This window comes from Artibeus jamaicensis, unplaced genomic scaffold, assembly GCF_021234435.1.
Source record: "Artibeus jamaicensis isolate MK-2021 breed Jamaican fruit bat unplaced genomic scaffold, CSHL_Jam_final contig_233, whole genome shotgun sequence".
In the NCBI taxonomy this organism is placed as follows: Eukaryota; Metazoa; Chordata; class Mammalia; order Chiroptera; family Phyllostomidae; genus Artibeus; species Artibeus jamaicensis.
In genome coordinates, this window is record NW_026521486.1 from 65,186,983 (window position 1) to 65,205,248 (window position 18,266).

At 36.5% G+C, this 18,266-nt stretch overlaps 1 protein-coding gene across 5 annotated transcripts in view; it reads left to right on the top strand.

Annotated features, from left to right (window-relative positions):
* FRS2 (fibroblast growth factor receptor substrate 2) overlaps nt 1-18,266 on the top strand; it is a 103,061-nt gene that overhangs the window by 73,831 nt on the left and 10,964 nt on the right. For 2 of the 5 annotated variants that reach the window (XM_053661558.1, XM_053661559.1), the window contains 3 exons: nt 1,310-1,411; nt 10,486-10,577; nt 10,932-11,031. In XM_053661558.1, the coding sequence (XP_053517533.1) occupies nt 11,029-11,031 (3 nt within the window). In that variant the 5' untranslated portion in view covers nt 1,310-1,411; nt 10,486-10,577; nt 10,932-11,028. The remainder of the gene's footprint in view (nt 1-1,309; nt 1,412-10,485; nt 10,578-10,931; nt 11,032-18,266) is intronic. The other 3 variants (XM_053661562.1, XM_053661561.1, XM_053661560.1) reach the window with 2 other exon arrangements.

Consider the following 18,266-nt stretch of genomic DNA (forward strand, 5'->3'; position numbering starts at 1 on the left):
CGATAGATGGTATTTAAAGATACAGATATAGCCCTTTTGGGGTGGCTCAGTTGGGTGGAGTGTTGTCCCATACACCGCAGGTTCCATGCCTGGTAGGGGGCTTGTAAAGGAGGCAATCAGCTGATGCTTCTCTCTCTCCCTCTCCCACTTCCCCTCTCCCTTCCCCTTTTTCTGCCGGCCTCCCTTCCCCTCTAAAATCAGTGAGCATATCCTCCAGTGAGGATCTTTTAAATAGTCAGATATGATACAGATACTGATTCTTTTATTTCTGTTTCTAAAAGTCAAAATGCATAATTGAAAGTGAGTTTGTCAAACTCAGTGTGAAATACGAAGTTAAAGTGGATGACTTTCTCTAGGTCTGGGAGGAGTATCTGGGTATATGTCACCATTCTACAGTAATACTGCAGGTGCAGGGGCGTTTGGGAGGATGTTTATGAGATGGGTGCTGTTACTTTTACATCAGACTCTGGGCATCATAGATAATCAAAGACCATTAGGTGCTGGATATTTTTGTATGTACTCTAGATTTTCTGCCTCTATGAGAAAGCATTTGGTAGGACATTATTGGTGTCTTTAAGATTATAAAGGAAATGCGAACTGCCCTCAGTGATGCAAACCGGCTCTTCATGAAATGGTATGCACCTACCTCCCGGCCCATCTCCTAATGTTTTCCCATGCATTACCTACATTTCAGTTATAAGGAAGTACTTACTGCTTCTGGAACAGGCCATGTTCTTTCACACTTTTGTGTGTTTCCATGCAGTCTTGATCTGGATTGCCCTTGCCCTAGCAAACTCCAGTCTCTCTTTCAGGACTTGGCTTAGAGGTGACCTTTCCCAGGAAGCCTCTCTTGTCACTTCTCTCTTTCCTTCTGCTCTGAGTTGAGTGTTGTGATGGTACTAGTGCATGGGTCAGCAACTCTGCCATGTGTTGATTTTCTTGACGGTCTCTTTCACTAAAGAGTAAGCTCCTTGGAATCAGGGAATGTGTATCTTTATTTCTGGTATTTAACTCAGCGCCTGGCAAACAGAGTTAGTGCTCAGAAAATACTTGTTGAATGCTTCAATGTGTAGATGAAGAAATGAATGAACTAATTTTTTATTCTCTCCTTAATATTCATAGCTTCTACAAACCATTTTATCTCTAAGTAGCCTTTTTGTTATTTCAACAACTATGTCTGAAATAAAGAATTGTCACTTTATGAATATTTTAGATTTATCCATAGGAAAATGATTGATGACAGTGTAAATACATGTGTGCATGTGCTTAATCTCTGTTGATCATCCTGGTTTTAACTTGTCTCTTACAGAGAAAACAGACATGAGAGGAATCTCGTTTAAATTACAGTACAAGGAATTTAGATTAGACAAAGAGTTTCCAGAAAATAAAGTACCAGATATTGAAGTGATTTGTAAGTAACATAATTGATTTGTTGTTGGTTTTGTTTTTGGAGAGTTAAAGAAGTGTGATGTGGATAAAAGGTTATGAATTGTGAACTGGTTCACAAACATTGCCCTTAGTAAAATAAAAACCTACAGGAAGGAAAATTTATTTAGTACTAACCAGATGCAACCATATTTATAGATAGATGCTTAAAAGTAGTTAGATGCTTTTTTGGGTTTGTGTGTACATTTGTTCTTGAAATTTTCAGCTAATAGGGAAACTATGCAGGTTGTAGGTGTCCTTACCTTTCCAGAATGGTTTGGGTTTCTGGCTAAATATACAGAGAAATCTCCCTCCTTAGTTTTTTGAAAATTATTTTTCTTCAGAATAACATAAATACAATGAAAAATCCTTAACAGTGTTACAAATAATCCGAGAACTAATGTGTATCAATAAAAAAAGACCTACTCAGCCCTGGCTGGTGTAGCTCAGTGGATTGAGCTCGAGCCTGCGGACCAAACAACCGCGGTTCGATTCCCAGTCAGGGCACATGCCTGGGTTGCAGGCCAGTTCCCAGCAGGGGATGCATGAGACGCAACCATACATTGATATTTCTCTCCCTCTCTCCTTCCCTTCCCCTCTAAAGACAAATGAATAAAATCTTAAAAAAAAAAAAAAAAGACCTACTCAATAGTTTAAGAATAACACAGCAAGACCACTGACACAAAGAACAGGTTTTTGAATCTCATTCTCTTGATTTTTTTAATGTAATTAAATATGGCAGTTAGCTATGCCCAAAATTTAAAGTTATATTACTAAACTTCTAACTATAGATATTCTGTCCTGGCTATGTTTGAACAGAACTTCTGTGGTATAGGCCAAATTCACCCTCAGAGCTAGTGAACTGAAAGAGCAAATACACCTTTCTGAGCACTAAATTTATAATCACACTTATGAATAGAGTTCAGTGTTCTCTTTGCTTGTCGGTCTGCAAGAATCATATTGGAATAATTTAGGATAGTTTTACTAAATTTATTAATGTAACTCTTGTTATGAAGATGGTGCTTAAGTTTTAGGAATCTGTGCTTATAGTGCAAAAGGCTTCTTTGTGATTCAAGAGACAGACTTTACTGATAGTGATGATATATCATCTTTTTAAACAGTATACATTTTTCTAAATGTCTATATAGCCCAAAATTATTTTGTTGTTTTCACAACACTTAGGTGAAACGGGTATCCTAATTTTATAAATGAAGACATGAGGGACAGAAAGGTTGACCAACTGCCAAAGGCATAGAACATTGTTTTAAGATAAATCATCATTATTAGTTCCATAGCTAATGTTTACTAAGTACTTACTATATGCTAGGCACTAGTTAAAGCTTTCTACGTGTATTAATTATTAAGAGTCAGATATGGATTTAATTCTGCCTCTTCCTCTTATCAGCTGTTGATCTTGGGAAAGCTACCTAACCTCTTCAAGGCTTGGTCTCCTCATTTGGAACATGGAGATAATGGTAGTGCCTACCTCCTAGGGTGACTGCATGGATTGAGATAATCCAAATAAATGTGTGTCTGTCACACAGTTAGGGCTTTAAAAATCAGGTTATTGTTGAAAAAATAAGGTGCTGGTAGATAGTATTCCAAATAATTTTTAGCTTCTTGATGATTGCTCTATTAAAATCATTATATTCTTGAGTATAAAATGATAGTAAATGCTGCTATATGTTAACTATTTTATAGAAAAACATCCATGTTACAGTAAGATCATAGCTCCATTTAGAAGCTATTGCTACCTTTTCCCTTTCACTATTTCCCAGTCACTTTTTGGTTCTAAGCCTTCTCCTAGTGGGAAGGAACTGAAGGGAGTTCAGCAGTCCTGGAGAGTATATAAGGTATCTGTGTTCCAAAAGCGGAGCAGGACACCTGCAGTCCATTGTGTTGTGTCATTCCAGAAGTATTGTGGTATATCAGGTATTTGGAAACCCAAACGTGTTTTCTTGTAGAAGCTGTCCTTTTAAGTAAGGCACACACAGTCTTTTAGTCCTAGTTACAACTAACGTGCTGGATAGTTTCACCTAAAAACAAGCAAAAACTCCACAGTACTTTGGCAGTGTCAATATTCAAGGTATTTAAAACAATAAAACAATATATATTGAGCCTCACAAAGAGGTCTGGAGAGGACTCTGGGAAGACAATGCAGTAGGAAGCATCAGGATGTATGTCTGTCCACCTACATAGCAGTTGTACTGCCAGAATCTGATATGATTGTTCGAGCACTCTGTGGTTATTGAACATTGATTTGCAGCTTCTAGGAGAAAAGGCTTAGATGTAAAATTGCACTTAATATTCATCAGTTTCAGGTTTTAACACAGTAGCATCTACTCTCACACAGCTTGTAGGATCCATGAGATGACAAAAGGACCCTCTTCTCCAAATATCAGGGAACTGTGCTTGGATCACTGATTGCTACTTTTGATAACAGAGGCGTAGTTTAAGAGGTGGGCACCCATTGATGTTGCACCTCCCCATTTTGCAAGCACCTTCCCCTTCAGCTGAAATGACTTCTAGGATATTTAAAGGGCTACCGCCCTCTTGCTTCATTCATTTTTCTTTTTTTCCCCTATTTGGGAGTCTGAAATTAAAGACTCAGACATTCAAAAACAATTGCATGTACAGGAAAATTTAGAAAGTGCAACTATCAAAAGGCTCAGAAAAGACCTGAGGACACCCTAGGTTTTTACCTCAGACTAACAATTGGAACAGAGACAGCTTACAACAATCAAAAAAATAAAACTAAAAAAATACAGTGAACATTAGGGAAGGGGGAGACTCTTGAGTTCAGTAGTTACACCATTATTAGATTCATATGTGTCCAGTTTTCAACAATAAAAAAAAATCACAAAACATGCTTAGAAATAAAAAAGTATAGCTCATTCGAAGGGGGAAATCAATATAAACTGCTCCTGAAAAAGACTCAATGGCAGATATATTACACAAAGACTTTAAAACAACAGTCTTAAAGATACTCAGAAGACTAAAGGAAGATGTGGAAAAGTCAAGAAAATGATGTATAAATAAAGGAAATATCAATGAAGAGATAGAAAACATAAAAAGGAACCATATAGAAACTCTGGATTTGAAAAGTACAGTAATTAAAATTAAAAAATGGGCAGAAGGATTCAAAGTCTGATGTAAGCAGGCAGAACAAAGAATCAACAAAGCTGAAGCTAAGACAATGGAAATTATCAAGTCTGAGAAACAGAAAGAAAACAGGTTGAAGAAAAATGAACAGAGCCTAAGGGATCTGTGGGACACCTTTGAGTAAACTAACATACACATTGTGGGAGTTCTAGAAGGGGAACAAAGAGAAAGAAAGGGGAAGAGAGAGTATCTGATGAGACACGTGAGTATAAACATCCAAGGAGCTCATTGTACTTGAGGTACACCCAAAGAGATAGACACCAAGACGCATTATAGTCCAATTCCCAGAAGCCAAAGGCAGGAATTTGGAAAGCAGCAAGAGAGAAGCAAATTATTGTTGTTGTATGTACATTGTACATACAAGGGATCCTCATTAAGATTAGTACCAAATTGCTCATCAAAAATTTTGGAGGCTAGATGGCAGTGGACATACACATCGAAAGTGTTAAAAGACAAAAACAAAAACCAATAACAACCACCAATAAAACACATGTCAACCAAACAATCCTATATTTGAAAAACTGTCCTTCAAAAATGAGGGAGAAATGAAGACATTCCCAGATAAACAAAAGCCATGGGAGTTTATTACCACCAGATCTGCCCTGTAAGAAATGCACTCCCTAAGAAAGAGAAGCCTGCAAGGTGAAACAAAAGGACATTAGACAGTAACCTGAAGCCCTGGGGAGAAGTAAAGGCTTCTAAAGGTAAATCAAGGGAATTTTAAACACCAGTACTATTATAACAAAGATTTGTAACTGCATTTTTTGTTCTCTGATTTAGCATTTAAGAGACTAATACATTTGAAGAAAAAGGAACTTATCTTAAAAGCTAGTATTTAAACTTTAGTTTTTCACTATTTTCTATATAGTTTAAGAGACGAATATTTTAAAAGAATTCTTTATGTTTTGGGGTACACTGTATAAAGATGTAGTTTTTTTTTAAAGGTGTAGTTTTGTGACACCAATAATTGAAAGGAGTGTGGGTAAAGCTATGAAGATGCAGTTTTTGTATGTTAATGATATTAAGCTGGTATAAATTCAAATTGGACTGTTATAACTTCAGAATGTGAAATGTAGTCCCCGTGGTAACCACAAAGAAAATAGCTATAGAATATACACAAGAGGAAATGAAAGACAAAAAAGCTTAAGGCAAATGGAAGACAAATAGCAAAACAACAAATAAATCCTTCCTTATTAGTAATTACTTTAAATGTAAATATATTAAATTCTCTAATCAGAAGACAGATTTGTAGAATGTATAAATACATGATTCGCCTATATGCTGTCTAAAGAAGATTCACTTGAGAACTAGACACTAGTAGATTGAAAGGGAAAATATAGAGAAAGATATGTGCAAAAAGCAACCAAGAGAGGGGAGGGGTGACTATACTAATACCAGACAAGAAAGACTTTTAAAAAGTTAAAAGAGATGATGAACATTATACAGAATATTTATAAACAATTTGGTAGAGCAAGAAAATAGAATAATTATAAACATTCATGTGCCTAATGACAGGTCATCAAAATATACAAAGCAAAAAATGACAAGTAAAGGGAGAAATAGTTCTATAATAATAGTTGGAGACTTTAATACTCTACTCACAATAATGGATAGCTAACCAGACAGAACGCTCTACCCAACAGTGACAGTATAAACGTTTTTTCCAAGTACAAATGGGACATTTTCCAGAATAGACCATATGTTAGGCCACATATTAAGTACATAGCCTTTAAAATATAGCTGTCTTACAGATACAAAGTATCTTATATCCAGCTATAAGGGGATAAAGTTAGAAATCAACAACAGAAGAAAAACTAGAAAATTCACAAAATTGTGAATGTTAAATAACATACTTTTAAACAACCAGTGTATCAAACATGAAATCAGAGGGGGAATCAATGCAGCCAAAAGTTTGTTCTCTGAAAAATTCAACAAAGCTGGCAGATTTTGGCTAGATGAATTATGAAAAAAAGAGGGAAGACTCAAATTACTTAAATCAGAAATGAAGTGGGACATTGCTACTGATTCTGCCAAAATAAAAGGGGTTATTTAACTGTGAACAATTATATACCAACAAATTAAATAATCTAGATAACAAAAATTCCTAGAAACACCAAACATACCAAGAGTAAGTCACAAAGAATTAGAAAATCTGATTAGACCTATAACTAGTAAAGAGATTGAATCAGTAATCGAAAATCTCCTGACTAGAAAAGCCCTGCCTTCACTGATGAATTCTGCCAAACATTTAAAGAACTAATATCAATCCTCAGACTTTCCCAAAATATTGAAGATGAGGGAACACTTCCTAATTCATTCCTTGAAGCCAGCATTACCCTGATACCAAAGTGAGACAAAGACAGTACAAGAAAACTACAGACCAATATTTCTTATGAACACTGATTCACAAATCCTCAAAAAGTACTACCAAACTGAATTCAGTCACATATTAAAAGCATTATACACCATGACAAAGTGGGATTTGCTCTCGGAATACAAGGATGTACAACACTCAAAAGCCAGCATAATAAACCACATCAACAAAAGGAAGATGAACTCATGATTATCTCAACTGGTGCAGAAAAACATTTGACAAAATATAATACTTTCTCATCATAAAAACACTAAAAAGCTAAAAGTAGAAGGAAACTACCTTGACATTATAAAAAACCATACATGAAAATCTACAGTGAACATCATACTCAATTGTGCAGGACTGAAAGCTTTTCCCCTAAGAGCAGGAAGAAGACAAGGATACCCACTTTGACCACTTTTATTTAACATAGCCCCGGAAGTTCTAGCCAGAGCAATTAGGTAAGAAAAAGAAATAGAAGGCATCTATACTGGAAAGGAGTAAGTAAAATGATCTTCGTTTGCAGATGATAAGGTCTTAGAACCTAGAACACCCTAAAGATTCCACAAAAAAGTACTTAAAATGCAAAAATTAGTTGTATTTCCATATGCAGTGAACAATCTGAGAAGGAAATTACAGAAGCCATTTTATATACAGCAACATCAAAAAGAATAAAACACTGAGGAATTACGTAAACCAAGGAGGTAAAAGACTTGTACAAATGGAAACTATAAAATGTTGGTAGAAGAAATTAAAAAGAAAATACTGTGTTGATTAGAAGGATTAGAAGGTGTAATAATGTTAAAATGCTGTCCAAAGAGATGTACAGATTCAGTGCAATTCCTATCAAAAGCCCCATGATTTAAAAATATATATATAGAAAACCCCATCCTAAAACTAAGATGGAATCTAAAGGAACTCCGGATAGCCAAAACAATCTTGAAAAAGAACAAAACTGGACAACATAAACTTCTGATTTCAAAACTTAACTACAAAGCTACAACAATCAAAACTGTGTGATGCTGGCATGAAGAAGAGAGAACCCAGAAATAATACCTCACATGACCAAAACCCTCATGGTCAAGTAAGTTATGACAAGGGTGTGAAGAAAATTCAATGGGGGAAAGGACAGTCTTTTAAAAAAAAAAAATGGTGCTGAGAAAACTGTCCACATGCAAAAGAATGAACTTTGACCCTTACCTAGTACCATATGGGAAAATTCACTCAAAATGATTCAAAGACATAAATATCAGGCATAAAACAATAAAATTCTTAGGAGAAAATACAGGACAAACCCTTCACAGAATTGGATTTAGCAATGCTTTCTTGTAAATGACGCTAAAAACACAAGCAACAAAAGCACAAGAAGACAGATTGGACTTTCCGAAAAACAAAAAAACTATACATCAAGAGAGGTGGCTCAGTTGGTTAGAGCATTGCCCTATCCACCAGTGTCGTGGTTGGATCCCTGATCAGAGCACATCTGAGAATGTACCAAGGAATGCATAAGTAAGTAGACCATCAAATCTATGTTTTTCTCTCTCCCTTTTTAAAATCAATAAAAATGAAAAATAAAGAAAAAGACACTATTAGTAGAGTGAAGAGTGCAACCCACAGAATGGGAGAAAATACTTGCAAATTATAAATTTGAATGAAGTAAATAGCCAGCATATATAAAGAACTGCTAAAATTCAACCACAGAAAAACAAACAACCTGGTTCAAAAATGAGCCAAGGTCTTGAATAGGCACTTCTTTAGAGAAGATAAGCAAATGGCCAATAAGCACATGTAAAGATGCTAAACATCACTAATCATTAGGAAATGCAAACCAAAACTACAGTGAGATACCACCTCACATCTGTTAGTATGGCTGATACCAGAAACAGAAAACAAAGTTAGTGAGGATGTGAAGAAATTGGAACCCTTGTGCATTGCTGGTGAAAATGGAAATTGTGTAGTCACTGCCGAAATCAGTATGATGGTTTCTCAGACTATTGTCAGTAGAGTTACCATATGGTCTCATAATAGAATTAGATACCCAGAAGCAATACTACTTCTGAGTCTGTATCCAAGAGAATTGAAAAGAGAGTCTTCAAGACATACTTTGTATGTCTGTGTTTGTAGCATTATTCACAGTAGCTAAAAGGTGGATGAATGTTTAATAGATGAATAGGCGAACAAAATTTGGTATATATATACAATGAAATATAATTCAGCCTTGAAAAGGAAAAATTCTGACATGTGCTACAACATAAATGAACTCTATAAGGACGTTAAGCTAAGTTAAATAAAGCAAGCACAAAAAGATAAATACTGTATGAGCTCACTTACATGAGGTACCCAGAGCAGTGAAACGTATGCGAACAGAAAGTAGAATGGTGGGTGCCAGGATCTGGGGGGATGGGAAGTGAGTTGTTTAATGGGTAGAGTTTGAGTTTTGCAAGATAAAGTAGTTTTGGATGTTGGTTGCATAACAATACTGAATATATTTACAGTACTGAAATATATACTTAAAAGTGGGAAGATGGCAAATTTTATGTTGTGTACATTATACTACAATAAAAAAATTGGACAAAGGGAAAAAAGGAGGCCTGATGGTGGGACAGAATAAAAGTTTATAGAGATTCTAGTGGAGGCTTTTTAATATTTTCAAGGGCTTATAGATTGGTACAGTGATTCTTTAATATGTTTCATTTTAAGAATTAGGTCTTTTACTTGGTAGAGTGGTATAGACAGATCACTCTCATCTTTCATTGTATTGACTGTGATTAAACTCATTTCAGGATGGATATCCTGGAATGCTTCTAAGTGGAGTGAATAAAGAGAGGAAGACATTTTCTGAGTTGATTGGCTAACCTTAGAGAGATGGACAAGTAGAATCTGTATTCATATAAAAGCAATGAGTTGTGGTAGAATTAACTGGACAGTTTTGCAAGCCAGAGACAAAGCACAATGTGTGTTTAGTTGATTGTACCAATTGCTATAACTTACAAGTAGATTGTCCTGTGAGTCTGTGACATGTTCATTCATGTGGACTGTTCAGTGATGACTGGCTCCTGTTTTGGCTCTGGGGGAATCTTACAGAACAGGAAGATACAGAGGGGGGATTCTAAAGAGAGTCAGCTCTTTGTGGAGGGGTGATGGTGAGGTTTAAGAAAAGTGATGGAAGGTGGAAATTTAGCCTGACACTGGCTAGAACAGCTTTTAGAGCTGGAAAGGAATCTTGGGTGATGTAGTCTAACTTCTCATGTTGTGGCTGAGAAGTATAGGGAAGCCATAGCTGTAGTGGAGGAACCACAATCACTGGCTTCTAAAAGTACTGCCATCCAAATACCATAGAACTCACTGTTGCATTTTTACTCTTTCTGTTGAAAAGGCCATGTTAATGATAACATCTACATACCACATTCATTTTTAATAAATAATTAAATCAAATTTTAGACAGTGGAGTTTAAGTAGATAATTTCAACTAATAGTGCTGCTAGAAGTCTCATAAGGACAATTATTATTTTAAAAGAAATAAAATTCTTAAAATTTTTTTTTAGGTTAAGTCATCCAACAAAGAAAACATGGTATTTTGAAGTATGATTAAACTCCTGATGCTACAGAGGCTAAGAATATTAATGGCCAGATCTAGGTAAGTTGAATTTTACCTTCAAAAAAATCGTTAGGTCCACAAATTATATTTTTTAAATAAGAGATTTTGATAATATTCTTTGATTTTAAGTTTTCCATAGCAGTTCACATTCAGTATTATTTTATATTAGTTTCAGGTGTACAGCATATTGGTTGGACAATCATAGACTTTATAAAGTGTTCCTCCTGATATTTCCAGTACCAACTGGCACCATACCTAGTTATTAACAATATTATCTACTGTATTCCCTATGCTGTACTTTACATCCCCATGACTGTTCTATAACTACCAGTCTGTGCTTCTTCACTCCTTCACTTCTTTCACCCAGTTTTGTTTGTTTATTTTGGTCTTTAGATTCCATATATAAGTGAAATCATATGGTATTTGTCTTTCTCTGATTGACTTGTTTCACTGGGCGTAATACCCTCTAGGTCCATCCTTGCTGTTACAAATGGTAAGATTTCATTCTTTTTTATGGCTAATATTTCTTTGTACATATGTACCACAGCTTTTTTTTTATTGGCTTGTCTGTTGATGGACACTTGAGTTGCTTACATATCTTGGCTATCGTAAGTAATGCTGCAGTGAACATGGGGTGCATACGTTCTTTTGTGTTAGTGATTTAGGTTTAGGATAAATCTTTAGGTTTAGGGTTATCCTAAACCTAAATCACTTTTTTTTTCTTTTATTCTAAACCTAAATCACTAACTTAGGTAGGTTCTGAGGTTTGGATAAAATGCCAGAAGTGGAATCACTGGGTCAGAAGGCAGTCCATTTTTAATTTTTTGAGGAAGCCGTATACTGTTTTCCATAATGGCTGTATCAGTCTGCATTCCCAGGGCACAGGGGTTCCCTTTTCTACACATCCTCATCAGCACCTATTGTTTGTTGATTTATTCATGATAGCCATTCTTTTTTTTTTTTTTTTTTTTTTTAATTTATCTTTAGAGGGGAAGGTAAGGAGAGAGGGAGAGAAATATCAATGTATGGTTGCCTCTTGTGTGTCCCTTGCTGGGAACTGGCCTGCAACCCAGGCATGTGCCCTGACAGGGAATCGGTGGTTCGCAGGCCCGCGCTCAATCCACTGAGCTATGCCAGCCAGGGCTTTTTTTCTTTTTTGATGATAGTCATTCTGACAGGTGTGAGGTGACATCTCATGGTGGTTTTCATATGCATTTCTCTGACAGTTAGTGATGTTGAGCATCTATTCATATGTCTATTGGTCATCTGTATGTCCTCTTTGGAGACATGTCTCTTCATTCCTCTGCCCATTTTTTAACTGGATTGTTTGATTTTTTATCATTGAGTAGTTTGAGTAAGTCATCAAAGAAAACTTGCTATTATTTTGCATATAAATTTTGGATATAGCCCCTTAGTCAGATGTATTATGTGTTCTCCAATTTGATGGGTTGTCTTTTAGTTTTGTTCATAGTTTCCTTTGCTGTGCAAAAACTAGTTTGATGATGTCCCATTTATTTTTTCTTTTGTTTCCCTTGCTAAGGAGATGAATTGGAAAAAATATTGCTAAGAGAAGTGTTTGAAATTTTACTTCCTATAGAATTTCTTCTAGAATTTTTATGGTTTCGAGTCTTACATTGAAGTTTCTAATCCATTTTGAGTTTATTTTTGTATAAGGTGTAAGGTTTCATTTTTTTCAGATATCTGTCTAATTACTCAGCACCATTGATTGAATAGACTATCTTTACCCCATTGTATGTTTTTCCTTCCTTTGTCAAATATTAACTGAGAATACAGTCGTGGGTTTATTTCTGGGCATTCCTTTTTTTTAAAGATTTTATTTATGCATTTTTTAGAGAGAGGGAGAAGGAGAGAGAGAGGGAGAGAAATATCAATCAGTTGCTTCTTGTATCTGGACCGGAGACTGAACCTGCAGCCTAGGCATGTGCCCTGACCCAGAATTGAACTGGCGACCTTTGGGTTTGCAGGATGACACCCAGTGAACTGAGCCACTCCATTCTGGGCTATTTCTGGACTTTCTGTTGTGTTCCAGTGCTCGATATGTCTGTGGTAGTGCAGAGGCTTTTCAGGTTTTTTTTCTGTGTGTGGTTCTAGATAAATTTCCAAATTATTGCTCTTAATTCTGTGAAATAGGCCATTGTTATTTTGAGGAATTGTGTTCAATGTATATAGATTGTTTTGGGCGGTACAGACATTTTAATGATGTTAATCCTTCCTATGCAAGAACATGGTATATACTTCCATTTATTTGTGTCTTTAGATTCTTTCTTCAGTGTCTTATAATTTTTCAAATACATGTGTTTTACCTCCTTGTTTAAATTTATTCCTAGTATTTTATTGACTGTTGATACAATATAAATGGAATTTTTTTAGTTTCCCTTTTTAATAGTTAATTATTGGTATTTAAAAGTTAATTATTGGTTGCATTCAGAAAATGCAACCAATTTCTGAATATTAATTTTATATCCTGCCACTTTTCTGAATTCATTTATCAGTTCTAGTAGTTTGGTGGAGTCTTTAAGGGTTCTGTGTATACAATATCATGTCATCTGCCAATAATGACAGTTCTACTTCCTTTTCAATTTGGATGTTATTTATTTCTTTGTGTCTAATTGCTGTGACGGGTTTCCAGTGCTGTGTTCAGTAAGAGTGGAGAAAGCAGATATCCTTGTCTTGTTTTCTACCTTAACAGAAATGCTTTTAGTTTATCCACATTGAGTAAGATGTTGGTGTGTGTTATATATGGCCTTTAATGCATTGAGGTATGTTCTGTCTACTCCCACTTTGCAGAGAGGTTTTTACCATTAATCAGTACTGAATTTTGTTCAAATGCTTTTTTCTGCATCTATTGATTTGAACATGTGATTTTTATCCTTTATTTTGTTTGTGTGGTGTACCACATTAATTGATTGGCAGGTATTATACCAACCTTATATCCCCGGAAGAAATTCCACTCTTCTCATGGTATGTGATCTTTTTTGTGTATTACTGGAATAAGTTTGCTAATACTTTGTTGAGGATATTTACATCTGTATTCATCAGGGGTATTGGCCTATGATTTTCTTTCTTTGTAGTGTCTTTATCTGGTTTTGGAATTAGGATAATGCAGGACTCACAAAATGAGCTTTGGAGTCTTTCCTCCTCTTGAAATTCTTGGAATAGTTTGAGAATGAATAGTGTTAGTTCTTTTTTTAGTATTTGGTAAAATTTTCCTTTGAAGGCCTCCAGTCCAGGACTTGTGTTTGCTGGGAGTTTTTTGATTGCAGCTTTGATATCATTAGTTGTTATTGCTGTGTTCTGATTTTCTGATTTTTCTTGATTCAATTTTGAACGATTGTATATTTCTAGGAGTTTATCTGTTTTTTCCAGATCGTCCAATTAGTTTGTAATATTTTCTTATATTTCTTTGTGTTTCTTTGTGGTTTTAGTTGTTACTTTCATTTCCGATTTTATTCATTTGGGTCCTCTCTCTTTTTTTCTTGATGAGTCTGGTTAAAGGTGTATCAATCTTGTTTACCTTTGCAAAGAGTCTTGCTCTGGTTTCATTGATCTTTTGCACTGTTTTTTAGTCTCTATTTTGTTTATGTCCACTATGATCTTTATTATTTTCTTCCTTCTACTCACTTTGGGCTTTGTTGTCCTTTTTCTAGTTCTTTTAGGTATAAGGTTAGATTGTTTATTTAGATTTTTCTTGCTTCTTGAGGCAGTCCTGTATTGCTATGAATTTCTCTCTTAGGACTGCTTTTTCTATGTCCCGCAGAATTTTGGTGTATTTATTTTCATTTATCTCAGGGTAACTTGATTTTTTCCTCACTTTCATTTTTAGCCCATTCATTCTTTAATGATACGTTATTTCACCACCATGTGTTTGTATGTGTGTATTTGAGTTTTTTTCTTGTAATTGATTTCTATTTTTATACTATTGTAGTTGGAGAAGATGCTTGATATGAACTCCATCTTATTTCTTAAGACTTGTTTTGTGTCCTAACATGTCTATTTTAGAAAGTGTTCTGTGTGCACTTGAAAAGAATGAATATACTTTGCTGCTTTGGGGTAAAAATTATCAATTAAAAAATCTGGTTTAATGTGTCATTTAAGGTTGCTGTTTTCTTGTTGACTTTTTGTCTGGAAAATCTACCCGTTGATGTCAGCGAGGGTTAAAATTTCCTACTAAGACTATATTAATGTCAGTCTCTTAATGTTGTCTTGAATGCAATTATTTTGCCTCCTTCCACCTTCCACCCTCAAAGGATAAAGGCCAATGGCTTTAATTAAACTAAGATAGTGTTTACTAATTTAAAATATTCAACAAACTGTTGCAATATTGATCCTCCCAAACGGTACCTACCTTTCGTTCTTGAATGTACCCTAGTTAATTTCTTTAGTTGCTTTCTTAAGGGAACATCGTAAGTCTGTGTTTTTGCTGAATTATGAACTTGGCATTGTGAGATGATGAGGTCACATGGTTTCTCATGAAGTGTTTATAGTATTGGTGCATATTATTAGGTCTTATATAACTCAGACGTGGTCCCCAAATATTAGTCTGGTGGTCATAAGTTAAGAATATCTAATATCTTGTCTTTCTCCGTGCCCAGGAGTTAGCGGATCAGGAAGAGGAGCTAGAGATATGGACGAAAACTCCACATTTTAAAAAAGGCCTCTTTTATGTTGAAAATGGAACACAACTGCCTATTGTTTCAGCTAATTTAGTTTCTCACTCATACTAAGCCTGTTCTTCAACCCCACTGAAGCCTCCTATTCCTTTTTGCCTGCGTTTTCCCCCATTGTGTCAGCCTTCTTTTTTCCTGACCAGACCTGATGATCCATCACTTCAGAAGCTGTCCCCAAACCCCTATCCTTGGGTATTGTCCACATTCTTTAATTTTCTCATCCTCTTACCCTCTGATCCTGGCTCGTTGAACTTTCTATTGTCCAGATTGCTGAGCACAGCTAGACAAACTGCATAGCTTTGCAGCCTCTCTGAGCTCTTAGCACGGCCTCCTTAGTAATCCTGCAGTCTGTCTTGGCAGCTCCTTGGTGAATAATCCTTTCATTCTCTTCATTCTGCACACTTGCTTTCTATTTTGCAAAGGAAATTGAGGATGACAGATGCTGATCTTCAGCTTCTCCACTATGCTCCGTACATCCTTGTTTTCTTCCCTTTCCTCTCAGAGGATGAGGCATTTCTCTGGCTGGCGTAGCTCAGTGGATTGAGCGCAGGCCTGCGAACCAGAGTATCGCGGGTTCAATTCCCAGTCAGGGCACATGCCTGGGTTGCAGGCCAGTTCCCAGCAGGGGATGCATGAGAGGCAACCATATATTGATCTTTCTCTCCCACTCTTTCTCCTTCTCTTCTCCTCTCTCAAAAAAAAGATTTTATTTATTTATTCAGTTTTAGAAAGGGGAAGGGAGGGAGAAAGAGAGAGAGAGAAACATCAGTGTGTGGTTGCCTCTAGTACATCCCCTCCTGGGCACCTGGCCTGCAACCCAGGCACGTGCCCTGACTGGGAATTGAACCATCAACCCTTTGGTTCCTAGTCTGGCATTTGATCCACTGAGCCACACCAGCCAGGGCTGTTTTGTAGGTTTAAATACCACACGTGTTCTAATATTTTACCTTCTTCAACTCATACTCATGTACTTAATTCTCATTGCATATCTCCATCTTATTCTCTAGAATCTCAGTTTAGCACATCTAAAGCTGAATTAATCACCATTACTTCCCATTGAAAACACCAGTTTTTCCTCTCAGCCAGTAGAGCCAGCACCCTTCACCTCCTACCCTGGTAACTGCCTCTGCCTTCCCTTGTACTTAGGCAGCCACTCAGTGTCGCTGACTTGTTTTCGTAAATGTTTCTTAAATTCATCTTTTCGTCTCTATCCCCACTGTTGCTGTTCTGGTTTTATGTCTCTAGCATATTTCTTTTTTAAAGTAGCCTCTAACTGGTTTCCCTTCTTCTGAGCTAAACTTTGACTTAAATTCATGCTGCAGATGTATTTATAATGAAGTCCTACAAAGCTTTTGTATCATGTGGTAGGCCATTAATTACGGCTGTTCTGAAATACTCAGTGTCCATCGAGTCCCCAGTAGGCTGCACCACCATTCATGTGTCCTTGCCAGCATGGGACAGGCTGCTGCAGGTGGCCTGTGAAGATGGCCAGTGGAAGAATGATTTTTCTACTCCTTTGGAGAAATAGTTTTAAAGTATACCTTTGAAGTCCTGTCTTTTGAAGCCAAAGCTGCACTGTAATAATCTTTTAGTTCTTCATATTCACGAGGTCGTTGGGGAAGATAAATATGTAATTTCAAGAAACTATGTTTGCTTCTTTGTTTTTATCAGTTATCCTTGTACTTTACAAAGTTTTAGCCCTGGATGGAGTTACTCAGTGGATTGAGTGCTGGCCTGTGAACCAAAAGTTCACTGGTTCGATTCCTGGTCAGAGCACATGCTTGGGTTGAGGGCCAGGTCCCCATTTGGGAGCATGTGAGAGGCAGCCAGTCCATGCCTCTCTTGCACATCAGTGTCTCTCTCCCTCTCTGCCCCTTTTTCTAACAATAAATAAATCTTTAAAAAGTTTTAAAATAGTTTTTGTCTCTTTCTCATCCTATAATTTATGAAACATTAATTTAAAAAAATTAAGCATTATGGACTATCTGCTAAGTAAGCAGTACACTTAGTGCCCTAGAAAATTGGGAAGACAAGGCTCTTATTTTCAGGAAGATCACAGTGAGGTGGGTGGTAAGACATAAATGTCACAGTAGAATAAGTGAATACCGTGATAGAGTCTTTTCCATTGGACTGTGAGGACTGTGGACGCAGGCCAGCTTCATGTTGCTGGTGTCCCTCAGGATGCGTTCTGGTTTGGGGCCTGCTTGGGTTGCAGCTCACCCTCAATTCTGATTGTCCTGGGCACCTTACTTTCTCCCGACTGCAGTGCAACCAGCCTTTCATGACCTTCGTGACTTTTTATGACATTCTCTTTCTCCTTCTCAAGTAGTCATTTCTACTTTTTGCCTAGTACACTGTTTCTGCTCACCTTTTTAAGTACCAGCTTAAATGGTGCTTCCCTGCCCTGCCTGACCCACAAAGTTAGTCACTCCGTTTTCTGTACCCACAGAACTTTTTTCATATTCTTTTTTAAAAAAATATTTTACTTATTTATTTTTTAGAGAGAGGGGAAGGGAAGGAGAAGGAGTGGGAGAGAAACATCAATGTGCCTCTCATGTGTCCCCTACTGGGGACCTGGCTCACAACCCAGGCATGTGCCCTGACTGGGAATTGAGCAGTCGACCTTTTGCTTCACAGGCACGCGCTCAATCCACTGAGCTGCACCAGCCAGGGCTCCTCATATTGTAACATAAGGTTTATCATAATGTATTATCTGTTTATGTATCTATCTTTCCCTTTAGACTCATGATTCTTCAGAGGTTCATACTGTGACTTAATCATCTCTGTGCCATGATATTTAGGTGGCATATTAGAATGAGTCTTAGTTAATTTTACTATTTTATTTTTTAATTTTTTTATATACACTAGCACACTTTTTTTATCTTAATAATTGTACCTGTCAGCCATTCTTTACCTTTGCCTACTACAGTTCATTCAACTTACAAGAGACTTAGAGCACCTACTGTATGCTGGTGTTGTGTTCAGTGTGGGCAGCGCAAAAATGAAGAAGGTTCATGCCTGCTGAGAAGGAACCCATAGT